General features: G+C 39.1%; 1 protein-coding gene across 1 annotated transcript in view; it reads right to left on the bottom strand.

Annotated features, from left to right (window-relative positions):
* Positions 1 to 27,457, bottom strand: part of ZNF407 (zinc finger protein 407) — a 334,010-nt gene that overhangs the window by 101,765 nt on the left and 204,788 nt on the right. The window contains exon 7 of the mRNA XM_081205774.1: positions 17,279 to 17,399. Within this exon, the coding sequence (XP_081061900.1) occupies positions 17,279 to 17,399 (121 nt within the window). The remainder of the gene's footprint in view (positions 1 to 17,278; positions 17,400 to 27,457) is intronic.

The raw sequence follows: 27,457 nt of genomic DNA on the forward strand, positions 1-27,457 counted from the left end.
CAAGATAACAGGGAGGGCTGGGGAATGAAGCTTAACTGCGGGCAAAAGAAAAAGAAGAAGGGAATATCTTCTTTCTAATACTGGGAAACAGCAGCATTGGATAATTGTAAATAACAAGCATTTATTTCTGTATAGAAAAATATTTATAGACTGTCCCTCATATAAAACACCAAGGTAGAGTACAATAAAATATGCAAGTACAATAAAACATAAAGTGTCATAAATACAATAACAAATAAATAAATGACTAGCTCAAGTTGAAAAACTTTAAACAACGGCGTAGCCCTGTTGACATAAAAAGCAGAAGAAAGGATGGCTGCTGAATCTGCTGTAGAAGTATAGCACAGCATGGGACCAGCAACATTAATGCCCAACTTCTAGTTGAAACCAGCTGGGCTTCTGAAAAAATAGGGAATAACTAACATTGCTTCTCCAGATGATCTCAGTGATTGCACTGGCATATAAGGGTTCTGGCATATGGCAAAGGTGGGATGGCAAAGTTAGGCAAGTTAATGAAATATCATTTCTAATATTTCCAAGCTGCTCTATGGGGGGAAATATCTATACCATTGTTCCCCTCCAAAATCCCATTTTTTGCAAGTAACTTCTCTTGCCTTTAACTCAGACCCAGATAGGCTCACATGTTACTGGCACCACCAGCAATAGTTGTGCTTTGCAGCTTTCTACTTAGGGATGCTTACATGTTCTACTAGTCCAAAAACTATTCTATCACTTATGGGAAAAGAGAGAGAGAGAGAGAGAGAGAGAGAGAGAGAGAGAGAGAGAGAGAGAACAAGTACACACGAACGCTAATAGGACAGAGGCACTGAATGATAAGAGACAGGAACCACTGAATTTATTTAATAATCCCTGTCCGTTTCACAAAAATGGCCTGTGTAATCTTTTTAAAAATAATAACTGGGTTCATTTCAGAGCCTGCACAATGCTTCTCTTTGTCCCTTGTAAGTCTCTCAAATGTCTTATTTTAAAGGAATATATAGTACTCCCGGAAGACATTTTCCCATTTCTATTCTCTTCAACTCCTGTGAGCCCTTGTTCTGTGTGATAAGGCAATCTCCTTCGGGATCTGAGCTGTGTAGTTTCGCACCACGAGTGACAAGGACTCGACTTGAATAACTGCTGTGCGCAGGTTGTAATTATGTCAGCTGGAGTGTTGAACAAGGGGACTGATTAATGTGAGCCCCAGCCCAGGCATAGTCCCTATCAAAACCTCCGTGCAGGCCAAGCAAGTGGGGATGGGTTAAAGCAGAAAGACAAAACATGCTGCATTGTCCATGATAGATGAATTGCTCCAACAGTCTTCAGGCAGATGTTCCAGGACAGTATAATATACAATTACTCTGCCTTATCACCTTCCAAGGGACAATAAAGCTTCCTCCTTCTATAGCTCATGTGAGTGAAGGCAAAATTAGTTTTACTTTTACAACACTGACTCACTTATCATGTTGCCTTGATTGTGCTTTTACAGCTAAAGAAAACATATATTCCACTTTTAAACTAAAATAAGATCCCTTTAATAAAAACCAGAGAACTCTTTTGAAACTATTTTGCATCATAGCAAAGGAATTTGCAAAGCCTTGAGTTAAGTCATGAGGAACTAAAAGATATACAGCTATCATTAAAGGGACAGGCCTGTGAAGCATGTTTAATGCTATATCACATACAGCAAATCGTATGCCTTTGCTCTACAATAATTACCACCCAACACTACTAGGAATCACAAAACCCTTTCCCTCCTGCTAACCTCCCTCACTGCTGAGGTGTTAAGGGTAACTATCTGTATAAAGTGGTTTTGAGGTTTCACTTTTAAGAATTATGAAAGTAGGGAAAATACATCAAAGGGTACAAAAAACATATTTGTATCATAATACTTAATTTTTTATATAAAAAAACTCACTGATGCTAATTGAAATATGCTGTCCGAAAAAGGGGGGGGGGAAATGCAGTCAAGAAAAAGGTATTATTACAAGAATAAATAGAAAAACAAGTCTCAAACATAAGGCTCAGGGTTTGTGGGATGCCAGATATGACCACAGCACCTTGACCATTTAATTTATCTCCACAGCAAGGAAATGATGCCCCCAGTGGGGAAATGAGGCTGATTTACAAATGGTCAGTACTGCCTCCCTTTCATAAAAAATTACAAAGTAGTTGTCAAGAAATATAAAAAGAGCTGCTACATTGGCAACCAAGTGAAAGGAAGTGCTATGAAGCGGTTATTTCCTTGGTGAGTGAAAATGATTCTTGAATAAAAGGGATGTTTAGGATGACAGAACTGAAGGAGGGAATTATTTTGGCATGTGAAATGGTTTTTAGGGGGTTATTAAGATGGCAGAGTGTTTGCAAACTCCAGGTGGGTGCTCAGCCTGGCAGAGAGGGCTGATGCAAGTATTTTGGAAGGCAAGGTGGAGGAGTGCACACCAGGATTGGAAGGCAAGCTAACCACCAAACCTTCTACTGGGCCCTGCCCCATCAAGACTGGTGCATTTTTTGTAATTTGGTTTAACATGATTGTAATTCCTATTTTAATTCCTGATCTCTTATCTTACTGTTAGTTGGCCTAGGGATGTTGTGTGCTAAAAAGTAAGAGGCTGCCACAGCTGAGCAAGAAGGACCTGTAGTCCTTACCGGTGGGCCTTGCAAGGAAGTGGAGGAAGCAGGTGGGCTGCCAGCTTAGCACATTGCAGGTGTGTGCCATAATGTGAGCAGCCCCACACTGGCAAGTACTGGGCAGTCAGTAAACATGCATGAGGCATGTTGATAGAGCCTCATGCCTCACGACAGACACTAGTTTGCTGTCTTCCCCAAACAGATGCGCACGCACACGCGCACACACACACACAATCACAATCACTAAAAAATTGTTTATGATAATACTGCTAGGAGAGAGGCTTCTCCACTCCTGTCCATGTTGCCTTTGAACAGGAAGACAGCAGTGGAGACTTCCGGGGTGGCGCCATCAGCAATGGCGGACACCCTCTGAACCGGAGGGACCAGCTCCGCGCGAAACGGGTCTTTTCCGCTGCGGCGAAGCGGGGACCCTTTCAGAAATCACAGGTGGATGAAGCCTGTGACCGTGGGACTCGGCGGGCACCTTTAGCGCCCCCCCAACCCGCAAAGGAACCCACTAACGGGCTCTGAAGCGAAGGGGGGGAAGTGGTGCAGTGCTGTGAGTCAACTGCTATTTCTGTGGAGTGATGCCGCACACCCGTTGCCGGAGAGCGCTGCCTTTTTCCTGGGAAAATTTGGCATCTAAAGTAACCACCCGTGAGTATTCAAACATTGAACAATTGGACTTCAAATAAGAACTGGCGATTAGAAAGGAATTGGACTTAAAAATTTACCTTTATTTGGTACTGAAACGGGAAGGTCTAAACAGGAAGTCAGCCTTCCGTTTCCTTGTAGTCAGAAGAAAGCAAAGACAACGTAAACCAGAGCTTAGAAAATTACTTTTAAAGGATTGGTTTTCACCATCTAAAAGCGTTGAACCCCCCTTCGGTAGCAGGAGAAGAAGGGGGATCTTTTTTGGACTGTTTAAACCTGCAGAAATGAGTTTAAAGTAAAGTAACTTTCCACCGTCCTGACCCTGGAGCGGGGTGTCAGAATTGACGTTTTGAAGCTCATTGACCAGAGACAAATGTTTTTGACAGATAGTTAAAAGAAGAGTAACATTGTGATTCAACTGTTTCCTTTCGCATTTTAAAGGAATAAATATTGACGAAATATCTTAAAAAAAGAAACTTTGTTGCTATTGTTCTTAAAAGAAAGAACAACCAGAAGGTCCCCCATAGAGGGGGACTGTGAAACTGTAACCAATTCTAGGGAGCTTGCAGCTGCCAGATTACAACCGTGGGAAAGGACTTGTGACCTTGCAGGACAATGTTTTCAGAAGCACTGTTGGGTGCTTTCTGTAAAATAAATGCCCTATTGGATCAGTTAAGTCAGAAGACGGATTTGATGACTAATGCGGCCAGAACATTTGAACAGGTAGTGGGAAATTATATGGAGCCCACCCAGGAACTTAAACAGGAGTGTGTCCTGTTACAGATAGGTAGCCGTGTTGGTCTGCCATAGTCAAAATAAAAAAATTCCTTCCAGTAGCACCTTAAAGACCAACTAAGTTAGTTCTTGGTATGAGCTTTCGTGTGCATGCACACTTCTTCAGATACACAGGAGTGTGTCCTGACAGAGCAGATGATAGAAGAGGATGTTGCAGAATCTTGGGTGCCAGAGATGGAGGGACTTTTGGCCCAACAGGAAAATGAGCCTTTGGATTTGACAAATGAACTTGGAAAAACCCCGATTTGGAAAGACAAAGTTTGGATTGATTTGGAAATGGGGGGTTGGACTGACCCCCCTATGCAGGGATGTTTGGACTTTCCGAGTCTGGCAATGGGCCGTCAGAGGTTTGGAGTTGTTGGGACTTCCAATTTTGGAGGGAATTTGAAATATGTCTTAAAATACCACATGGAGTCTAGTCTGGACTATGGGAAAGGGGCTGATTTGTTGAAAAGGGTCAAAAACACCACCAAGCTGGAGTTCCCACGAGTGAAAGGAAAATATGAAGAAGAGCTGCGGAAGGGACATGGAAGAGATTTGAAGGCCACGGATATAAGATCACCAGGTTAATGTGCCAGACTAATGGGATAAAAAGGACTGACAGTCCCGGGACCGGGGGGAGGGGACGCTGGAAGAAGATTGGATTGTTTTTATTCTCTTTTTTATCATTAGAAATGTTTTATGAACGTTGGAAAAATGTTGAAATAAAATTACTTGGCTCTTGTAAAAATGTTTAAAGAATTAGGTAAAAAGGTAATGGTTATGAGAAGCTGGTAAAAATAAGATTTAAGTCTTAAGTTTTAAGGTTTTTTATAAGATAAGATGAAAATAGAGTAAGGTAATGTAATGACAGAATATTATGCATTATGGAAAGGATTTGCTGTGACAATTATTAATCAAGATACAAGAGATGGGAGGAGGAGGAGGTCATGGAAAGAAGGTAATGAAAGTGGAGAATTTGAAAATGATGGTTTTATTTTTTCTATTTCTTTTTCTGTTTTTGTCTTTTTTCTTTGAATTTTTTTAAAAAATCTTTTTTCAATAAATATCATTTTTTTAAAAATGAACAGGAAGACAGCAGTGAGGCTTTTTAAGAAGTTATAGGAAATGTTAGCAGAACAGAACTCTGAGGCATTCCCTCATTAACTCAACCCTTTATCAAGGAAAAATATGTGTAAATAAGGGCTGCTGAGTCTGAACAGTGTCATCATAAGGCAGAGACCACTGAATGGACCTACGGAAGTGTCCAGCAATGTTCACCTGTGTTTATGACAATGTAGCCCTTAACCCAGGGGTTGCTAACATGGTGCCCTCAATATGTTATAGACCCGCAACTTCCATCACCCCCAATTTTTATTCCTGCTGACTGCGGAGGATTGGAGTTGTTGTCCAACAACTTCTGGAGGCCTTCCCCTGCCTTAACATATTATAAATGGAAACCCTCCAGCTCCTAGCAGCCTAACAGAGCTATGGATAGACAACATGGGAGTAATCTTGCTGATAAGCTGGCAGACTGGCTAGCTAGTGGATAGAGCCACAGAACCACTTCAGATGTTGGAACTTTCGTGACACTATGGCAGCGCTTCATGGTAAAAGCTAAAATCTCAGCTGGCATATCCAGAAATACAAGCACAGCTTTCTGGTGGTGATTTGAGAGAGCATGGCAATTCATTTCTGAAGTTGTCTTAGGCATTAATATTGCTGCTTGTATTTGTAGATTGCTCTAAATCATATGCTACTCACTCCATGCAGCCATGGAAGAGATTTGAACATCCAAATTAGCCCACCAAATCCATTGTTATTTGCTCCTATGTTGGGCTCCTGATTTATTTGCTTCTAGTTCTGGAAACAACTAGGTACATGTACTGGCTTCCTCTGACTAATTAATAACCACTGGCAGGCAACCGTGAGCAAGGATTTCCCTCGTTGCCATAGGTATTTCTGAGAATGGCTCACTTCTTCTGACCATACTTGTTTCTTGCTGTCTTAACATTCATCACTTTCCGACCACCACCCCAAATTCAAATTTTAAAAGGCAAAGTCAGTGCTTTCATTAGAAGGGTACATCAGGGAGCATTCAGCTTCTAAAGCAGTCAGAAACATAAACTGCAATTTAAAACACCTTTAAAGCTCATTCTCAAAATGGCACAACTGAGTAACAACTGCGTGTCTATGATGCAATAAAACAACTCTCCAGAAAGGCCCCAAGTCAGCAGCCCTGCCCTGTCACTGCAAAAATTTAATAATTAGCCTGAAGGGGGTTGAAAGGATGGGTGTGCATGCAAGGGATGTAAATGTATAAATACCTTATTTTAAGAGGTTCTTGGTGGTATCATAAAGTGTGATTTTCAAATAGTTTATGATGTCATCTAAAATGCTCTGATATATTTATAGGCACATAACACAAAGAGAAGTTTTATAGCAATATAAACTGCAGAGCTTTCTGGACATGTATCTTAATAGCAATATCACTGCTGAACAAAATATAAAAAGATAGTACAGTTGTAGAATGCAGGCTGTTCCACTCAGCCAGGAAAGGAGGGGGGGGGGAGCAAGACTAAGGGCTAGACTTTGAACTTGATAATCTGCCTTGAGAAAGGAAGAAGAAAAATATACAACTGGGGGACAAATTGTGTCTGGTGAGTCACAGATCATCTTCTGGTACTTCCTTGCACCACAGTGAAGTAACCTGCTTTTGGGTATAATAGCAAAAATCACTTCCTCTGTGGATTCCTGCTCAGCTTCAGGAATCATAGCTTCATATTCTGTCCCTATGCTCAGGGCAGAGAAAGCCTAGTGCAGAGAATCGGCATTAGCTGCTGGGAAGAAAGCTGCTTCACAGCAACAAAGACAAGACAGAGGCTAGTAGCTAGGGAGTATGATGCCTAGAGTTGGCTACTTCTAAAAGTAGGTTAACTATCATTAAATATACTCTCTCTCTTTATATCGCTTGCAAAGACTCCCTGTCCCTCTTGGCATCAACCCTAAGCTTAAAATTTCTTTTGAAACGCACTGCCTCTCTGACCTAACTATGCATAAAACAGCAATATTCCAAGTGGAAACTTAGATGGTGCACATGCAACCATACTTGGCACACTGACCATCTGTAATTGTTTGCAATCAAGAACCCAGGGAAGCAACAGGGTGGAAAAATGCTTCTCATCTCTTTGGCCAGGATGTAGTAGATGACCAGTACTCACAATGTTAGACTTACAGTCTTACCTAGACCAATTTTCATCTCTACCTAATTATACTGTCTCCTTCGTCTTATTCTTTCAGTTCACACAAGCCCATTTGCTATACACCCTTTTTTCTCACAGGCTTATCTCAGTGCTTTTTGCCATGTTTTCCCTCCTGTATGATAGTCCAGCCATCTCCCTGTTTTTCTTTAAATCTTCCCCATAACCTAAATATTTTCCTGGGCCATATTTACCCACACCTTACCTGCATTTCTACTCTCTTAGTTCCCCTATCGCTACAACTCTTTTATTAACCTCTGACATCTCTCCTCCAGTTATTTTATTCTTTTTGCTTCAGTCTCCATGTTGATTCAACCCAAAGAAAGTGGGATGTGCATACAACTAGCTTAGTTTAAACAATAATTTATGGCAAAGCAAAGGCATTGAAAAGTTTTCATTAAGAACAACAATGTATTTTCTGCATAAAGTGAATATTGAGCAACAATTACAATTCTTGCAGAGTCACAGTTAATGTACCCTCAGCTCCAGGCACTTTCCCTTTTCTAGCTCTGAGCTGGCTGGATGCTTGACTTACTCATCTAGCATTCAGGTTAGAAAAGAAAATGCATTCACTGTAAATGAAGTCACAGTGCTTTATTTGGGTTTGGCCAAGCAAAAAAATGGTTCATATTCTCGCTCAAAATAAAGGTGAGCAAAGATTGCACTAACTGCATTTACATGCATTCAGCCCTACCTGTGGAGTGATGTGTCTGTCATTCATTTATGCAGCCAACTCCTAGGGGCCAAGGTCCCTTGGGCCGCCCCAAAAAATATTTGAGGGGCTGGGCTATTCAAATGGTGTGCATGCACCGTGTCTTATGATTATGCAAGGTGGGGCTTACCTCTCCCCAATATTTTATTCAAGTTGGCACCCCTGCTGCCATGTATGCCTGCTCCTCCACTATGCAAGGAGGTCCTTTAGCTGGCTGAGCATGTGAGCATGGATATCCTACATATATCCATGCCCAATGGCTGCTCCATACTTTGGTAGCATCTTTTCCTTTGGTAGCATCTTTTGAAAGCAGTGTAGAGTTGCTGTTGCCTTGTTTGGTGGTGAGGGCCTGAGAAACTAGAAATTAATTTAATACAATATATGTTTTAATTTGTCCTCACAATGCAATCCTATGCATATTTCCTCAGAAGTAAGTTCCACTGTTTGATGGGACTTACTCCTTAGTAAGTGTTTCTTTTCAGTTTGCAACCTGAAACATATTATCTGAGCCTTTGGGATATCAACCCTAAGTTCAAAGTAGTTTTCATTTGAAGAAGGTTTTTTCTGCTATAACTTATATTACATTTATTACATATTACATTTATAAACACTGTTATATTTCCCTTTGCCTTTGGGTAAAAGCAAGATGGAAAATGTAAAAATATACACACACAAGCATAAATAAGTCATGTCTTATAACCACAATGCAGTCATATACTATTTAATTGTTAGCTCTTAATCCATCATTGCTAAATTTGTAGTTGCAATCTCCTAAACTTCATTTAGCAACATTACTTGATAGTTTAGTAGTAAAATTTGTGTTTCATTAAAATGAGGGACTCCTTAAAATGAATTTTAAGCATAGAGGTTATCCAGAAAATAACTAAATCAAATGTTCTTAGGGAACATTTTAAATTATAAAGAAAACTTGAGGTGAGCAAAATGTGAAACAGACCACTTCAGTTTCACAATTCAAACATATAAAAGGTGCTCATGCAGTAGTTTTCAAGGATAATCAAGTTATTCTGTCTCCAGGATAACCAGGCCTGTCCAACAGTACTTTTAACTATGATTTTAGCACCTCATATAGTTTTAGCAACATTTTAGGCACAATTCTGTGTGGGCAGTAACAGACCTAATTTCACTCTCTTCATTTTTCATTTTATTTATTTAAAAGATGCGTATACTGTATTTCAGTAAAACGTCTTCAGCACAAGGACAAAAACAAGAGGTGTTTTGTTTTTGTTTTTTTAAAAAATACAATGCAATAATATTGCAATACATCTTCATCTAGTTCTAAAGAACCCTGGTACCCTCCCTGAGGAGTGAATTGCACTGAGAGAGTTCCCTTTTCTGGTCACCAGAAGCATCTGAAGGAGATCCTTCAACAATGACTTTAATACACAGGCTGGTTTGTATAGGAGCAAGTGTTTCTTCAGGTACCAGTGCCCTAAGCTATACAGGGCTTTAAAGGTAAGCACTAGCACTTTGAACCACATTCAGAAATGGATCGTGAGTCAGTGAACTTCTTTCAATACTGGTGAAACATCTTCCCAACTAGTCCCTGTCAACAACCTGGCAGCTGTCTTCCCCCGTCATGTGCAGATGAGGGCACATGGAAGCAAAGTAGCAGAGCGCTCAATGGGAGACCAGTGCATGCCACTTATATCCCTATCAAGCCCTTTTCTTCCAGTTGCTTACGCAATGCAAGTCTCAAATTTAGGTTTCTTTACAGAGCACAGGGATGGATGAGAATATATATTAAAACTTATAACTATTCCGAATAAGGAATTGTTGGCTCTTAACAACATTAAATCAGCTTTTGTACTCACAGAGATCTACAAAAAGATCCCAAAAGTTGAATCTTAATGAAATGAAGAACTATTATCTCAGCCCGGCTAATCCCCTCATTAAATAGTTCCCAGATACACCTCTAAGTAGGCCTTTTCTATAACATGTTGAGTTGTATATAGGCAAGTTTTACTCGTGATAGACCTTTAATGTTCCTAAGTTAGCCATGCCCATTAATTTCAATGGGTCTCCTCTGAGTAGGACTAAGGTTGGCTATACCCCATTCTCCTCTAGCACGACCCATTTCCATGATCAATCCCCATAGGAAGCTTTTTACCTCCTTATACAAAATAATTTCTCAACTCCTTTCTTCTGAAATAGGTGTAACTGATACTAAGATCCACAGTTGCACCCACTTTAGAGTTGGAGACAAGTGCAAAACAATAATTTCAGTCTTTTTACTACAGAAGCCTTGATCGTCAAGAATAGGAAAACAAAAGGAGAGTTTGCAATATTATCTACACAGAACTAAAGAACATACACAACAACTTCATTACATGATAATAGCTCAAATGCTTGGGGAATACTGCCAAAATAGTACTGTCAAAATATAGTTTATGTTTTTCCTTGCAAGGCTTACATTTCTACCATAATGTATATAAAGTAATAGCTAACTACCACACCAGGGACTGTCCAAAGATATTCCTTGTAGAATGACCATCCCCAAAGATAGCCTTGGTCCTTTCATAATGGGAATTGAGACCAAAGAGGCATAACCTAAAAAAACATGTTTATTTTGATTCTTATGTAGAAAGAAGGCCACTTTGTTTTCAAAAATGGTTACACTAATTGATCTGAGTGCTTCTTTACTTTTTAATTATGTCACAAACCAAATGTATATTAGTTAGCATATATTATACACAGAAATAAACATCTGCTTAATGATTCAGCAATGCTAGATAAATATACACTAACTTTGTTAAGTATAATTTCTGGATGTTGTTGTACATCCTGAACATAGAAATTTTGAATGGGGTTAACATGAAAAAGTTGCCGACTTCTCTTTAAGCCTACACTCATACTAATACACAATAAATCCAAAAGGAAAACTGTTGCATGCTGAGATGAATTATGAAGCAAACATCTTTTTTGACCTGATAATAAGAACAATGGTAATGATAGTGGTTTGTGGCAGAAGAAATGAAGCTGAAGGGATGAAACATGAAACATATGCAAGATAAACAGGAAACAACAGCTGTAGCTTCTCTTTTCCTTGTAGAACAGGAAGATCCCCAACCTAAATTTGCTAACTAGAAAGATTTTTAATCTTTTTATAACTTGGAAAATATGAATTTCAAAACAGCTAATTTCAAAACAACAGCTCTATTGTGTCTCTCTTTTGTAGAATAAATACAACTAACTCTGTACCACCCTCTGGACAGGGATAACATCAGCAGCCACCAGTGAAATCCCTGCCCTGGCAAAGAGAGAGATGAGGAGGTCTGTTCCTTCTTGTATTACATCCCAAAAGGTATCAAGTTCACACTGGTACTATACAGTAGCAAGGGGCCGTGTTTCCCACTCCATATGCAACGCAGAGGATGGCATAGCAGAATATATAAAGCTGTGATCTAATACCTAAAGCATAAGATTAAATTGTTAATACGCATGATCAGCAACGGAGGGTACCATCCTGCAGGTATAAAAAGAAATTAAAGTGGATATCTGATCAAGTCATATGCAGAGCAAGCACAAATGAAATCAATGGACTTAAGTCAAATCATAACTAACTTAAGCCTATTGATTTCCATCTCTGAATATGGCTTAGTTGGATATCACCCTAAATGTCTTGCAAATAGTATAGTATGGAAAGCAAGGAACAGTAAATCATAGAATGTGAGTATAGAGCTAAAACAAGTTCAGTATGAAATAACTGAACAGAAAGCTAAGGGGCATAACAATATTATTAATAATACAGAATTCTTCATATCACCAGCACAATAAAAAGCTCCAGAGAGTAATTACCGTTTTTTAAAAAATAAAGGATACTCATGTTGAGAAATATTTCTAGTACCGTATATCTTAGATCCCAATATACTTTGCTTTCTGCTCCTGGTATGTTATTTTATACAGAAAGTAAATACCTAGCTCTTATGGATCTACATTAAAAAGAAAGAAAGGAAGAAATGAAAAGCACCAAGCTTGCTATCAAATTGTGTACTAAATAAATGGTTCTGACATGCAGAATAACTCCTTAAAAGAAGCACAGTTCTCAGCACTGTACATACTGTTTTAAGGGATAATCATGCTTTCCAATAAGCACACATTTTTCTTTATAAGCCAGTCACCATACTGACATTTGCCTCTGGCCAAGAGAACAGGGCATGAAAGAGGAAGCTGAGCGCCTTTGAATGCTACTACCAATGTGTTCCTCCCCCCCCCTCCAGAAGGAGTGTTGTGCAAGCAACACAAGTGGCATGCACTTCTTCCCCAAATGAAATGTCTTGTCAACAACTCCACGAATTCTGGGCTCCAGAATCTATGACAGAACCCAATTCTGCTATGAAACATTATTGCCCCCCCCCAGTCCAGCATCTGAAATATGAATCATAGTAGAGGCACATAAAGTGTACATAACAAGTAAAAATTGGGATGCAATAATAAAACAGAAATGCAATTATTTGTACGTCAGACTGAATTTAGAGTCATGCTAAAGAGACTACGGAATATACCCTTTAAAAAAAATATCTGTAATGTACACTACTGTACTTGGGCTTTCTAAGTACTCCCCTGGAACACATTTAATATACAAATTTCATTGGAAGAGAACCTAGATTACATGGTTATTTCTATTCTAGTGTTTTAACAAGTAGAAAAATCTAGATTGGGAAATCGCTTCTTCCTAGGTTTGAAAGTTGGCATATGGGATTTGCTACAGATTAAAAAGTTGCAAAATAGATAATTGTTCCATTGTTTCCAAAAATAAGATGTGAAGTTAAAGAGTAGCTGGTGAAAACTTGTAATTAATAGAGAATGACAAGAAAAACACAAGATGCATGACAAAACTAAGCTGTCCATCTGTTAAAAAATGAGGGGTTAATTTTTTAAAAACTGGATGCAATGAGCAAGTACAGTGGTGCCTCGCAAGACGAAATTAATCCGTTCCGCGAGTCTCTTCATCTTGCGGTTTTTTCGTCTTGCAAAGCACGGCTATTAGCGGCTTAGCGGCTATTAACAGCTTAGCGGCTTACAGGCTTTAAGAAAAAGGAAACAAACTCGCAAGAACTCACAAGACGTTTCGTCTTGCGAAGCAAGCCCATAGGGAAATTTGTCTTGTGGAACGACTCAAAAAACGGAAAACTCTTTTGTCTTGCGCGTTTTTCGTCTTGCGAGGTACCACTGTACAAAAAATATATATCAAATATCACATTCCTTCCCAAAACCTGAAGGAAAGGTCCCCCCCCCCTTTGGGGGGAGGGTTGAAATGCTTTAAAATTCTTTTTAAGATGACTACTTTATTTCACATTAAATAAATATGGGGTAGGGGGAATCTTTCTCACCAGCACTTCCCACCATAGCATTATAAAATGAGGCAAACTGAAGAGTGTGGAGAATGAAACAAGGTAATTTGTAAAAAGATAGGGAGGGAGATGAAACACTAAATGATTTTAACAGAAAATATTAACAAGAAATGGGGCCTGCAGGGTCAGCCGTTCTATTAGGCAGAATGAGGCAGCCACCTCAGGTGGCAGATGCTGGGATGTGTAAAGGGAGCAGCAGTCCCCAGAACATTCCTCTTTATCCTCCCTGGCTGTTCCTATTTCTTAGAGATCTGAGCTGTTCATGTCAAACAGCCTATCCTACACCCTCTAAGCTTGTCAGCTGCCCTCAGGTGCAGTGGAGGATGCTGTCACTTCACCAGCACTGAAGTGTTCAAAAACCAGTCCAGTCAGCTTCTATATGCAGACTGGAAAGCACCTTGTCCTTTGCCTCAGGCATGAAAGTGTATTGGGCTGGCCCTGGGACAGCATCCCCAGGACCTAAAGACAGACTGGAGCAGAAACCTTGTAGTCCAGGAATGGCCAGTGGGGAGGTGTGGTTTGGCAGCACTGAGGGCAGCGTGGTTTGGGAACACCAGCAGGAGCATCAGATTGGCTCTGCTACTCTGACCTGGCTGCCACAGTGACAGCCCTCTGTACTGGCCACCCCTGTTATATTCCAGCTCACGCCTTGCAGTTTGGTAAGCGAGTTTCAAGATGAGGGGAAAGAAAGAAAGGACATCTTTTGTCTTTGCCATTTTCCCGAAGACTTATCTTGCTGCGCTCAAAGGTTGCAGATGATGGAAAAGACCACTGTCTTAAGACCTGGAGGAGATGTTGCCATTTAGATAGACCACATAGTACTAGATGAACAAACAGCCTGGGCTGGTATTAAGCAAATTCTGATGTTCCTAAATGCAGGAACTCCTATATCTTCACATGCTTTGAGATACCGTCTCCAACTTTTTTTGGGAAAAAACCCCATACGTGGGAAAATACTTAAGACACCGGACACCATCTGAGATTGTAAATTTGTCACCTCTTTTCCTTGTATGCCTTAGATATTTGACTTGTACACCATGGTCAGGAGATTCAGAGAAACCTGCACACTCTCTAGGGTACCACTCTGGTTGCTTTTCCATTCTGGAAGCAGACCCTTGCTTGTACTTCATAAATTGTCACTCCAAAATGTTCTCTGATCTTTGGAAGGCATTTGAGGTGTGCAAAGAAGCTTCCACCAGACACTGGGAGCGGGAGAGATCATTTTTGTGCATTGAACATTGACCTGGTGTTTTAGATGCCAGTTCTTATTTCACTTTGTATAATGTGCAGGAAATGTTACCATTAGGCCAGTCCACAGGGCTACAAATTACCGTATGTTTCTGATTATATATAGGTTATTAGGAAATATTAGCCACTGATTTCAGTGGAATTATTTAAGTATACACACACACACAAAGAGCTTTATTGCAGTCCACAGACCCAAAATACACAGTACAGGAATAGTAAATATCAATAGTTGTTAATGTGTAAAATTGGCCTTTCTAGCCAACAGAGGAGTTTTAGCCTGTATGTACTGATTTCTGATTTTTACTGCCTCCATGAAGAATTTTGCTATAGCCAGTGTAATAGTATCAAACCTATCGTCAAGGAGAACCTTGACATGAAATGAGTCAGCAATTTCATGTTGTTTTGTTAGTATTGGATTGATTAGATGCCGTCTAACATGTTTATACAGACTACAATGCAATAAAATGTGTTCCATACATTCAACATCCTGGGAACATGGGCACAGCCTATCTTGGTATGGGACATCAGGCAATCTTCCCCTCAGCACTTCAGAAGGGAAAACATTTAATCTGTCTTACTTAAGTGATATGTGATCAGTAACAGAGCGAAAGATTCATTTCTCATATTTTTGCTTTTTCATGTACTTTGCTGGTAGGGTTCCCAACCTGGCTAGACTCTGGCTATAAGGAAAATTATGTCCCCTGAGCATAAAGTGCAACATTCTTCCTAGAGATGGATAGTCTTACAATACTTTGTAAATTAAATGAAATGTTATCCAGCCTGTCATCATATGTTAAGTAGCTGAAGATTATTGTGACTAACAACACACACACTTCTGTACCATCAGTTTCATACAATGGCTCCCCTTGCAAGCATTAGTGCATATTTTTTGGGCTTCTGATAAAGAATTATGCAATCTCAGCACATGCTCTGCAAAACTGAGAAACAACAGGCTATACTGCATTTGCTGACGTATCAAAAGTATCTGAAAGATTATTTAGTTTGAAAAGAACACCCACATCCTAGTTTTGTTCTAATTATATTGTTGCATACACTGGAACGTATTATAAATGGGTCTTTATTTTACAAAGTTTGAGCGTATACAAAAATAAAAGGGAACCATGAACTCCCTAGGGAAGCTGTCCAAAAAGAGACAAGTGTTCTCTGCAGAGTCACTCTCCCTAACTCGGAATGCAAGTGCTGCTGAATCCACACAATGAATCCTTCTGCACTTGATGTCAGAGGCTATAATCCCTTACCAAGCATTGTTTAATTAGTTTATTATGCATAATAAATGTAAAATATTTTATTTTAGTTTACATAATTATATTAAAATGCATGCCATTTATCCGTAAGCCTGTAGGATATCCTTCACGTGTGACATATATTTTAGAAAGGTGCATTTATAAAATTAATGCAGTTTGCAGGTCTTGCTGTTTTAAGCTTCTCACCTATTTCTATAGAATTTTTTTGCTTCTACTACCTTCACTCTGATAATTTACAAAGAAATACACACAAAACAAAAACAGCAACAATGAGCAGATGGCAACCTGCATAACGATGCTTCTGTAGAATTAGTAGCTTTTTAAAATAAAGGCATATTCGTGACTTAAAAATAAGTCAGTGTTATGCCTGTAGTAAGGTATTGTAATGACAGAATTTAATTCTGTAGTGAAAAATACACACTGAAGAGCTGACTACTTTCACTCAAGATAAATTCAATTCTATGGTGCCATGAGACATCATTCAAACCTTTTTTAAAAAAAGTTTTATCAACAGTTTTAAGAAAAATAAATATTGATCCCAACAAATTGCCCAGTTCATTGTCATACTTAACATGGCACAAACAGGAACAGATGACCAAGACTTTCTAATGGAATATTTAATTTTAAACAACTTTTGCCATAATTTCTTCTCCCTGCCCCCAACTTTGACAATGAACATTTTTGGTAGATTCAAAACAACACAGGAGCATACACATCAAGGTGAGATTAACAAGAGGACAGTGGGATTAACATTTCCATTCATGTAAGAAGTAATCATGGAAGTCTATAAAGGACAAGCAGTGTTTCAATATCTCATTTGAAATATGGCAAACCCATAGCCATTCAGCCCTGTTTTCTAATTAAAAAAATGATATCCAATCCTGCCTATGAAGTATTTTCTATGAATCCACAGTGGGGAACAAACCTTTCACAAATAAACCAGAATCTGTGTTGCTAAAGTAACAGGCAGGTGCTTCCATTTAAAATACTTAATGGACAAAGAGTCTGTTCAATTCTTAAGGGGACCTTCCTCTTTAGTGTCATGGCTTGCAACTCAACCAAGATTTTTTTCTCTCCCAAACTGCAGCTGATCTGAAAAGGCAAAGCAGATCAGGAGTCCCTCCACAGAGAATTTGAACAGACACTAGAACATCTGTGAAATAAATAGCATTAGCGCTTCAGTGTCTCACATCAAAAAGCTTCAGAACAGGGGTTCCATTACCCCCCAACACATTTTGAGAAATAAGTGCCCCCCTTATTTATCTTAATGCTGCCCTGATGATGATTTTATGCCAACATATTTATTTATCAATTTACATGAATTTATCAATTTACATTTCATTCTCACTAAGGAACTATTACCTGTAGTCACACCAAGGACATCTGTAGGGTTTCTCTCCAGTATGAACACGTTTGTGCCGTGTCAGATGGGACTGGGTTGTGGAAGCAAAGTTACATTCATCACATTTGAACGGTTTCTCTCCTGCAAAACAGTGAGTTATTCATTTTTACAAGTAGAAAGGAGAAGGTTAAGCTTCTTAGTTATTAACCCACAATGCAACTGGATTAGTGGATACAAATTGCAGTTCTAAAAGAAATACTCAACATCTGAGTACAATTTTTTTATCACTTCCTTGCTATACATTATTTTCCCCAGAGCTACCAGTTATCTCCTCACACAACCTATGTATCAACTGATTTGGCCCACTGCCTCTCGTCAGTGGCTAACCCATGTATTAAATTGTTTGTGTGTACTCAGTAATCATGTGGATCATCCCCCTTAATGTGGTTTGTCTCAGTGCTGATTAAATAGGTTTTTAGCAGCAATGATGCAAGCCACATGGTAGCAGTCAATTTTTGAAGCAAGCTGGAGCATACCAATACATCTCACATAGAGAAGCTATTATGAGGAGGTATCATCAAGTGGCCTCCATATGGCAGTCACTGTATGAGACCAGGACTGAAAAATGGATTGATAGTATCAGTTATTCCTACAAATGTGGTACTTTGATGTCCTCATCTGAGAAATATCTATGTGCATTCTTCACTTGTGAATCCCTCAGCATATTTTTCACAACTCAAGACAACATAATTTTGCTACATATGTTCAACAATTCATAAGACATAAATATGTGTGAATAACCTCACACAAATGAACAGAAAGGACCCTGTGATGGAAATAATGGCAATATGTCAATCAGGAGGAGCACTATCTTGGCTCAAAATAATTCACTTATTCCTCTGGATCCAGAACACTTCTACTAGCAGTGCACAACTTCAATGGCTGCATAAAATATGATTCCCATTACACTAAAGCAGATATGCCAAGTATATGCATGTATTAAATAACTCAATTTGCACATTTACAAATAATTTGCACATAGCCTAATATGATAATCTCTGTGGAAGACACTGGGTGGGTAGAAGTTAATAGCAGAAACAACATATGCAGCTTTCAAATTTCACTTTCCAAGTTCCGCTAAGGTATGTATTGGAGTGTGGAGGAACCAGTAACCAAAAGAGGCCAGTATGACACAGGAGGTGATATAAAGGCAACTATAATAAAAAGGTTAGTAAGCTGTATCGTTCAGACGTCCATGTGTGGGTATAAAGTGATGAGTGTTGGGTGCAGGAGAGCATAACACAAAAAACATTAACTCAAATGTTTTTCAGGGAAAGGAAAGAATGCAAATTCCAAGTAAGAGATTATAAGGAAAGGCTCAGAGCAGCTAATGAAGGAATAAGCCAAAATAATAATATCTATTTTGTTAGTCATTGATATACTACTGCTAATGGCAAGCTGCAGATGAGTGGTGTTGCCTTCATGTTTTACTGTGGCCAGAAATCAATTGGCTGAACTTTCTTGGAAACCGGATGCTAGACTAAATGGACCATTGGTTTGACCACTTCCACATCTCATGCATTCTCTGTAATCTTCCATTTTCTTTTTCTTTTTAAGTAACTTATGACAATTCATAGTTTTACTTTTTACTTTTAAATGCCGAACTCTAAGCAGATCTAAACTTAAAGGTCTATACACAGGGGCAGACATGTATTTTTTGTCATGGATGTCTCTTGCTTCACCTACTTGAGTACAGAATCATAGAACTGTAGAGTTGGAAGGAACGCTGAGGGTTATCTAGTTCAATTCCCTGCAATGCAGGAATCTCAACTAAAGCATCCATGACAGATGGCCATCCAACTTCTACTTAAAAACCTCCAAGGAAGGAGAGTCTGCCATGTCTCATGGTAGTCTGTTCCACTGTCGAACAGCTCTTGCTATCAGAAAGTTCTTCCTGATGTTTAGTCGGAATATTATTTCTTGTAACTTGAAGTCATTGGTTCAGATCCTACCCTCCAGAGCAGGAGAAAACAAGCTTGCTCTGTCTTCAAAGATGGCTCTCATATCTTCTCTCGGTCCCCACTTTTCCAGGCTTAACATACTAAACTCCTTCAACCGTTCCTCATATGGCTTGGTTTCCAGACCCTAGATCATCTTGGTTTCCCTCCTCTGAACACGTTCCAGCTTGTCAAAATATCCTTCTTAAACTGTAGCACCCAGAACTGGACACAATACTCCAGGTGTGGTCTGACCAAGGCAGAATAGAGCAGTATTATGGCTTCCCTTGATCTGGACACTGTACTTCTGTTGATGCAGCCTAGAATAGCATTAGCTTATTTTGCTGCTGCATCACACTGTTGATTCATGCTCAGTAGTGGACAGATACAAATTGATAGGGATACTCTAGATAGAAGCATGGGCAAGAGAGAGAGAGAGAGAGAGAGAGAGAGAGATTATAGGGTACTGCATTGGACCTAAATTTGGGCAAAACTCACTATGTATTTCTGAACATTTCTGCGTGCTATATATAAACAATGAGTTGTTCCACAGAGTCAGCTCTCACTTATACAAGTCCTCCCAATATTTATAAATGGAGAAAGCTCTACATGAACTAAGGTGTAGTAGCCACAACACACAGCACAAATTTCTAGCAGTTGAATAAAGTAAATCAACCTACAAGAGTTCCAATATGAAATTGTGGGAACTGGAAAGGAACATAGGCATATAGGAAGCTGCCTTAGACAGTGTATTAGTCAGTACATGGATCCATCTAGTTCAGTATTGCCTGCACTGACGTGGCAGCACTTCTTGAGGGTTTCAGGCAGCACTCTTTCCCAGATCTACCTGGAGATGGGAGGGATTGAACCAGGGGCCTTCTTCATGCAAAGTGATTGTTCTACCACTGAACTATGGCCCTTCCCTAGATAATCTCATACCATGATATATCATGCGCGTGCCCATGGTTAGAACAAGAAAAGTCAAGATGGAAGGGAGGATATAAAGAGATATAAAGGGTAGAGAATGAAACAATAACAGAATAAAAGTTCTTTTGAAATCTTTGCAACTTTCCCTTTTCTTTTGTGTCTTTTTTCCTAATAATGTCAGCTTATTATGTTGCTGCTACAACATTCTGCTCTATTCTTATATGTTTAAATTCTACTATTTGCTATTTTTATTGTACTGTGTATTTTCATGTTTTAGAATCGTTTTTATTGTGCTCGCCTGCATTTTTATACAGCACTTAGTGCATTTACCAAAGTAGAAAAAAGCAGACATTTTAAAACTCCCACCACTCATTTGTAAACTCCTACCACTGCATAAGAATTGGAAGACAATTCTGAGAGCTGACCACATTTTCACATAATTTGACATAAAACTATCATTCCAAAAGTTTCTAAGGGATTCTTAAATCATAGAATAGCAACTTCACTTTTTGCTGGAGAAGATTTTTTTAAAAGGCTGTATTTAGTAGGGGAGGGGAACTAAATACATACCATACAAATGATATATAACATTGGTACTCAAATGGTGAGTTTGGACAACACTTAGTTGTTCCAGAAAGGCTTTGGAGAAGATTTTGCTGTTTTACCTTTGGGTTTTGCTGTTTTCCTGGGTTTTAATCCTGTCAGTTGCTTTGCAGACAACAGACTTCTAACCACTTTATAATTTTGCTGCTAATTCTATGTTATGCTATTGGCATTTTTATTTCTAAGCTATGCTTGAATTCTTACTCTTAAGTAAAGCAGATTTTTTCTTTAAAATAAATATAAATAAATAAATAAATGTATTTTATCAGTAGTCTTTGTTTCTCACTATAAGTAATGACTAACAACCTAAATCCATAGTGCCATGGGATGCACAGAGCTGCCACTTAAGTTAGCACTCCCGTTTTCCTTAGTGGAAGGGACAATTCTCTTCATGTAAAGAGATGCACATGAAGGGCAGCCCTTCTACTGTAGTAAAGAAGGCAAGTTTTTAATGCACAGGTGCTACATGAACAAAGAGCCATTCAATTGTGGTGCTAGCATTATTATTACTATTTTCAGCAGGATGGTAAAGATCAAGTTTAACATACTTTAGAGAGAATGGTCAGTAACAAAAAAAAAAGTTGGTTATTGTGCTTCCAGTAATGATTTATCCTTGAAAATCTCATGTAATTACATCCTGAACATTCCTACTAGTACTAGCTTTCTTGGAAGTTAATAGCAATCCTCTTCAAACATCACATTCTCTCTTAATAAGCATTTAATGAAAAGGCACAAGGCATACTGGGTTAGTTATACTTTATACAGAGTATTTTTCTTTTTGGCGCTGGGTTGGGGGAAGGTGAAGGAAAGAGGCTACATTATACATTAAATTCAGTGCCGAGTAATGTAACTGCACATTAAAAGTCAAAGTGCAGTTCACATGAGAAATAGAAACGCAAAGTGAGCCACTCATCTGGATAAAAACACATATATTATTAAATTTTCTCTCTTTATTACGTTGACCTATAAATGCCTAGATGTGCAAAACTGAAATGAGCAAATGGAACTGATCATACAAACAGGATCTGTGTGGGTCATATAAGCCACTGTCTTCAAAAATTCATGAGACTATTTGAACAAAGGCAAGAAACTGCTTAGGCACTCCACTCCTGTAGACTCATTGTAGCTGCCTCAGGACTGCCACATAGATGAAGCCTGTCTTTTCATATTCATCAGGTGCTGCACACTTCCACGAAGGTCATATATACTCTCATAAGATTTTCCACCTCTGTTAGTCACATAGGTTGATCACCCTCCTCTTTCACACACACACATTTTTTTCCTCCTAAGTACAAAGGCATAACTCCATAGCTTTGATATTTACTCTACACTGCAACCCAAGTTGGAAAGGAAAGAATGAAATAAAAGAGTGAGAACAAAATATAACATTTCCCAAAGACTGTAAAGGTGTTTGTGATGTTGTGAACGGCGGGGGCAAGCCTATGGAAATACATAAACACATAAGAAACAAGCCTAGGTAACAGTGAACTATAGTACATAAGGATGGATCTGGACTGCTAGTTGCATTTAGTTCTCATAGATATCAATGAGAATTAGTTCATTACTAACTTATCCTATTGGATTCAGTGGGTACCAGGCGCAACCAACAGTCTGAATTCAACCCCTAGTCCTGAGCCCTTAACTATGCCTTCACTGCCTGTCATTAGTGTTAACCTTGGCTAATGTTGGTGCCAATTAAACTCTGCACCATTGTTAAGGGCAGTAGTGAGAGAGCTGTAAAATGCTAGAGACAGGATGGGCTGGGGAAAAGGATGCATTATGCTATAGCCCAAATACAGGGGAATAGGGAAACAATTACACTGGCCATGGAAAGGCATTTGGAACAATGAGCCATACTGACTGTTCAATAAACCCCTGATGCTTTCTTATTACAAAGGAACATGAAAAACTTCAAATGATAAGATTATTTAATGTTTTATTTCAATGGATCATGGACATGTGACAATGTACTGGTTAGCTACATCGTAATATTCCAAAAGTGTTCTCCTAACCTCTCCTTGATTTGTGTTCTGCTTTTAAAACAACTAAACATGCATTGTGTGCAATGAACGGCACACCAAAATAATGCGAATGAAATACAAAATGTGGATTTATTTTCTAATAATATGGACCTGAGTCACAATGACAGGCAGCTGGCCTAAAATCAGTAGGAATTACTTGTTAACCATGTTCACTTCAAACTAGTGGAATTTAAATCATTATTTATATATAAAAAATATGATTCCATGGGATCTATGTATATGATTTTCTGTACTGACATATATGAATCAAGAATTGTAGATAATGCTTTCCTCTGAAACAATGAAAAACACAAATGATAAAAAATTACCAACTGACACATAAAATTCATGTCCAATATGTGCAAATGAAACAGCTTTCATTAGTGCAAATGAGAGATCTGTTCTATGTATGGATGCCCCAGCAGAAGTTAATCCCTCAGAGTAAAATATCCAACAGCAGCTGCAACAGGTTGGTCAGTTGGAACTTCCAGGCCTGATGTGAGGCATTTCAGTGGCTCAACTCCTAGAGGTGCATCTTACACAGATGCACTTTCCACAACTCAACTTACTGCATGTAGAATTTCCAACAGCCTGAATAAATCCCTAACTAGAACCTGGACCCACTCAATGACGTCTCTAGTGAGGCATGCAATTCCTTCTTTCATCACAATGGCCTTTTAGATTGGAGGCTCAATAGCTTTTTTGGGTTGGGGGGAATCCGTGAGCAAATTGGAGTGTGTGGGAAAACAGTTCTATGTAGCTCAGCAGAGGAAAAACAGAGTGTGTGGGAAAACAGTTCTATGTAGCTCAGCAGAGGAAAAACAGCACTTCTGGAGATCAAACAGGAAGGGGGGTGGAATCTCAAATCTTCTGACATTCAAGTTCACTCTTCTAAATAGTTACGTCTGGCTCACAGTGTGGAAGGAAAGAATAAAAAGCAAAATAGTCAGAGGGATATGTAGTAAAGAGTCCTCAAGACCTGAAGTCAATCCTCCCCCCATTGTCAAGCATCTGTCAGACAAGAAAAGCACTCTGGTGGATATCAATTCACTGGATGCCTGGAAGCTGAAGAGAGTGGGGAGGCTTATTAAGCTGGCCAAGATTCCTAAACTGCATGTGAGGATTGGCTCTCTTGCCCTTGAATCAAGGGTCTGTGACAGGTGATAAAAGTAAATCTTGGATCAGGAGATGTTTTGTGTCAACCCCCTAGACAGTTTGTATTGCAGCAGGGAATTATTTAAGCCATTTAGACCACTTTGATACCTATCCCCTTCAAACCTGCCTATAATTTGCTTGGGCACTCTGTGTGCAAGGAAAGCCATGTCAAAAGGAGGATACGGAAGAGGAAAACAGGATGTAAGAGAGAGAGGGGGGGGAGGGAAAAAAGAAAGGAATGAGCAAGGCTTGGCACTGTTATAAAGCAGTTAGCCCAGACAAAAATCTCATGGCATCAGCCGAAGTACATTGAACCAAGTGGAAGGTGTATTGTGCAGCTCCCTGTGAAGAAAATAGTAGACATAGGTAATTTTTCTGGGAAAGAATCATCTCTGATTGTTTGTGCCACAGAGGCGGATAAATGCCAAAAAGATAGATCCCTCTGTCTCTGAGATACTGTCCTATATAGTATAAAGTTAATAGCAAAGTAATAACGAGCCTCCAGTCCTGACATAAAACATAAACTTAGACCTGCTCGATGCAGGCTTCATGATCTATAACCTGTAAATGCCTGCATTCAGAGCAGGGGGAACTCCACTAGGGTGGCATAAGCAGGCAAGTGCCAACCTGAAACATTAATTAGAACTTGCTGTCTAAAACCAGCTATTTTAATGGAGAGCGATGGAAGATTTACACACTTAAGTAAAAGCGACAGTATTTTCACAAACCATATATCGTAAGTAAATGAGCCAGAACAAGAGAGTAGGGCATGGATCAGAGAGAAATGAGTTCAGGTCTATCTTTCCTATGGACTCATTTTGTGGCTGTTGGTTAGTCAATAGTTCTCAGTTTTGGGTCAACTGTAAAATGGGAACAATATTGAACCTTCTTACAACTGTTTATGTAAAATGTTATCCAGATGGCATCAACAGTTAATAGCAGTAGTACTAGTAGCAGTAGTAGTAAATGAGAGCAATAGGAGACATTACATGAGTAATTTTGTTACGAGAACTGGCCATCAAAACTTAAACCCAATAAGGTATTTTCCAATGTTTATAACTGTCATTCTGAATAATCTGTTCTTTAATACCATGAGGAGAATAAATTTACATTAGGTTACTGGATTAAAAAGGTCATGCAACTTCATTGTGCTGCACTGAGGCAACAATCAATGAATTGATGCAATTAATTCTTGTCCAGTTTGCCCAGTGCACCAACTAGTGGAATGTTCACCCACTTGGCAGCAGGTTTTTACAGAGTATACATACATTCTTTATATATGACTGGTTTATGTAGGGTACATGCAGTTTTCTATATTTCTATATGGAAGCCATTATTTGTGCAGGAAATTAATCTTGTATGAAAAATTCTCAGGTGGTGAAGGAAATTAGAACTTCTGGAATCTTAGGGCACTCTTTCTCCTGTTTCAAGTATTACAAACATTTAAGTTAGTGGTGACCAACCTTTAGCCCTTCAAATGTAGCTGAACTACAACTCCCATAAACCCTAACTTTTGGCTATGCTGACTGAGGCTGATGGGTGTTGAAGTCCAGTAACATCTGGAGGCCACAGGCTTCTGATTTTAGAAGTTTCCATCATGCTGTCTAAAATAAAGGAAAACTGGGGATATTATTTTTTTTTTTAAACAATGAAACCTCCTTGCAGTTGTTGAAAATCATTGAAAAGGTTTTGGGGCTACATGATTGGAGCCTCAGAAACAAGAAGGTAAATGTAAAGCACACTTCATTTATTATGCTTTCAAATTTCATGATTTCTATATCTCATGGTTTGAAAGGGCTTAACCATAATTTGAACAACTGAGGTTAATAATACAAGGGCTTTTTGTCACCCCAGCTAACTGAAAAACTTTATCACATTTCACAGCCTGCCAAGAAACTGACCTTTCTCTGCCAGTACATACATTTTTAAACATTTCATAGCTGAGGCCCAAGCAGAAGCAGTTATCTCGGTCAGCCAATGATCATCTTGAAAACCTCCTAAGAGCTGCCACTTCTAATTTAGCAATGGAGATTGCACAAACAGTATCACAACCAAAGTTCATGCAACTTTTATTCAAATTATGCTGATTATGTATTGACAAGCTATGCAAATTAGCCACGGTGCTCCAATTCCTACATTCCAGTTCCCTATCATATACATAACTATGTAGAAAAATGCATTCTATATAGAAAAAACAGCTGAGTCATGGAGTATTTGTGTGTAAGGAAAATTGGGTAGTGGGGTTAAGATTATAAACTGTATTTTAATCAGTATCTTAGATGCAGACAAGATTGGGCTGCAAGGAGGCAGGGTTAATCATGAGGTTAAAAGCCCCCTCCCTCTATGTTATATGGGGTGTTTCATGAGGAAGAAAAGGAAAAAAAATACTTCCTCCCCACAACCACAGAACTCTGTAATTACCCCTTTCCACTATATAGCTAAAAAACTACCAGCAGGCCAGTAGGTGATTGGGAAAAAGGGAAGGCAAAAACATGCCCTTTCCCCTTTCCCCCTTCCATATTCACTTCTCTGCCCCAATCTTCAAGAGGCCAGAATTGAACTACAAAATTCCTATTCCAGGCTGCCAGGGGCCCAGGAGCACTTCTCATAGGTGGTAGGAACATACTACAACATTGTGTTGCAGGCCCCACATAAAGCATACATTGTTCTTCCTGCACAAAATTTGATTTTAGTGTAAGAAACTGTAATAAGAACAAGCTTTTAACCCCAACATGTACCTGAGGAAAAAAGAACAAAAGAGCGAGACCACTACTATAATAGCCAGAACTCCAGGGAGACTGAGGGAAAGAACTTAGTATATTCCCCCCTTTGCCGTTTCCAACATCTCCATGGGATAAAGAATAAGCTGGAACTTGGTTAGATAACTTAATGAGAAGACCCCATCCCCAATATTCTAAATTATATTTAAACGAGGCTGCTTTGGCCACCACAGGCTGTTGCCCCCCTCTGTTTCAAATAAACATGTACCTTAATAAAATTTGAAAGGATCCTCACGATTGGCATGGCACTTAGGTACTTTGTAGCAACGTACCTCTACCTGGAACAACTTTTAGAATTCCTCTCATTCCAAATGTTCAATTACCCTACTGAACACCTCTCTGTCTGCTTCAAGTATTTCTTTAGCAGGTGATCATTTATTATGATGGTGGTTTTTATACCATTTGTCAGAACACAAAGCATGTCTCAGTTCTTATCTTTTGGACACTTAAAGCAACCCTATGAAAGAGGGTGACTTACTTACACATAGCATAATAAGCTATGTGTCTGGACAAATATCTGAATCTCACTCACCTTTCACACATTCAAATGCAACCCTCTGTCTCTGCTTACACTTGATGCTACATTATATAATGTAACAGAATACTGTGATGGACTCTTAATAAGTTGTAGGGACAACTTGTAAGAGCTACAGTAGCCCTTCAACCAGGGCAGCATGAGAGTGGTTGGTATGTAGGGCTCTAGAAGATTAAACATG

The sequence above is a fragment of the Podarcis bocagei genome (genome assembly GCF_964188305.1).
Source record: "Podarcis bocagei genome assembly, chromosome: 8".
NCBI classification, from domain to species: domain Eukaryota; kingdom Metazoa; phylum Chordata; class Lepidosauria; order Squamata; family Lacertidae; genus Podarcis; species Podarcis bocagei.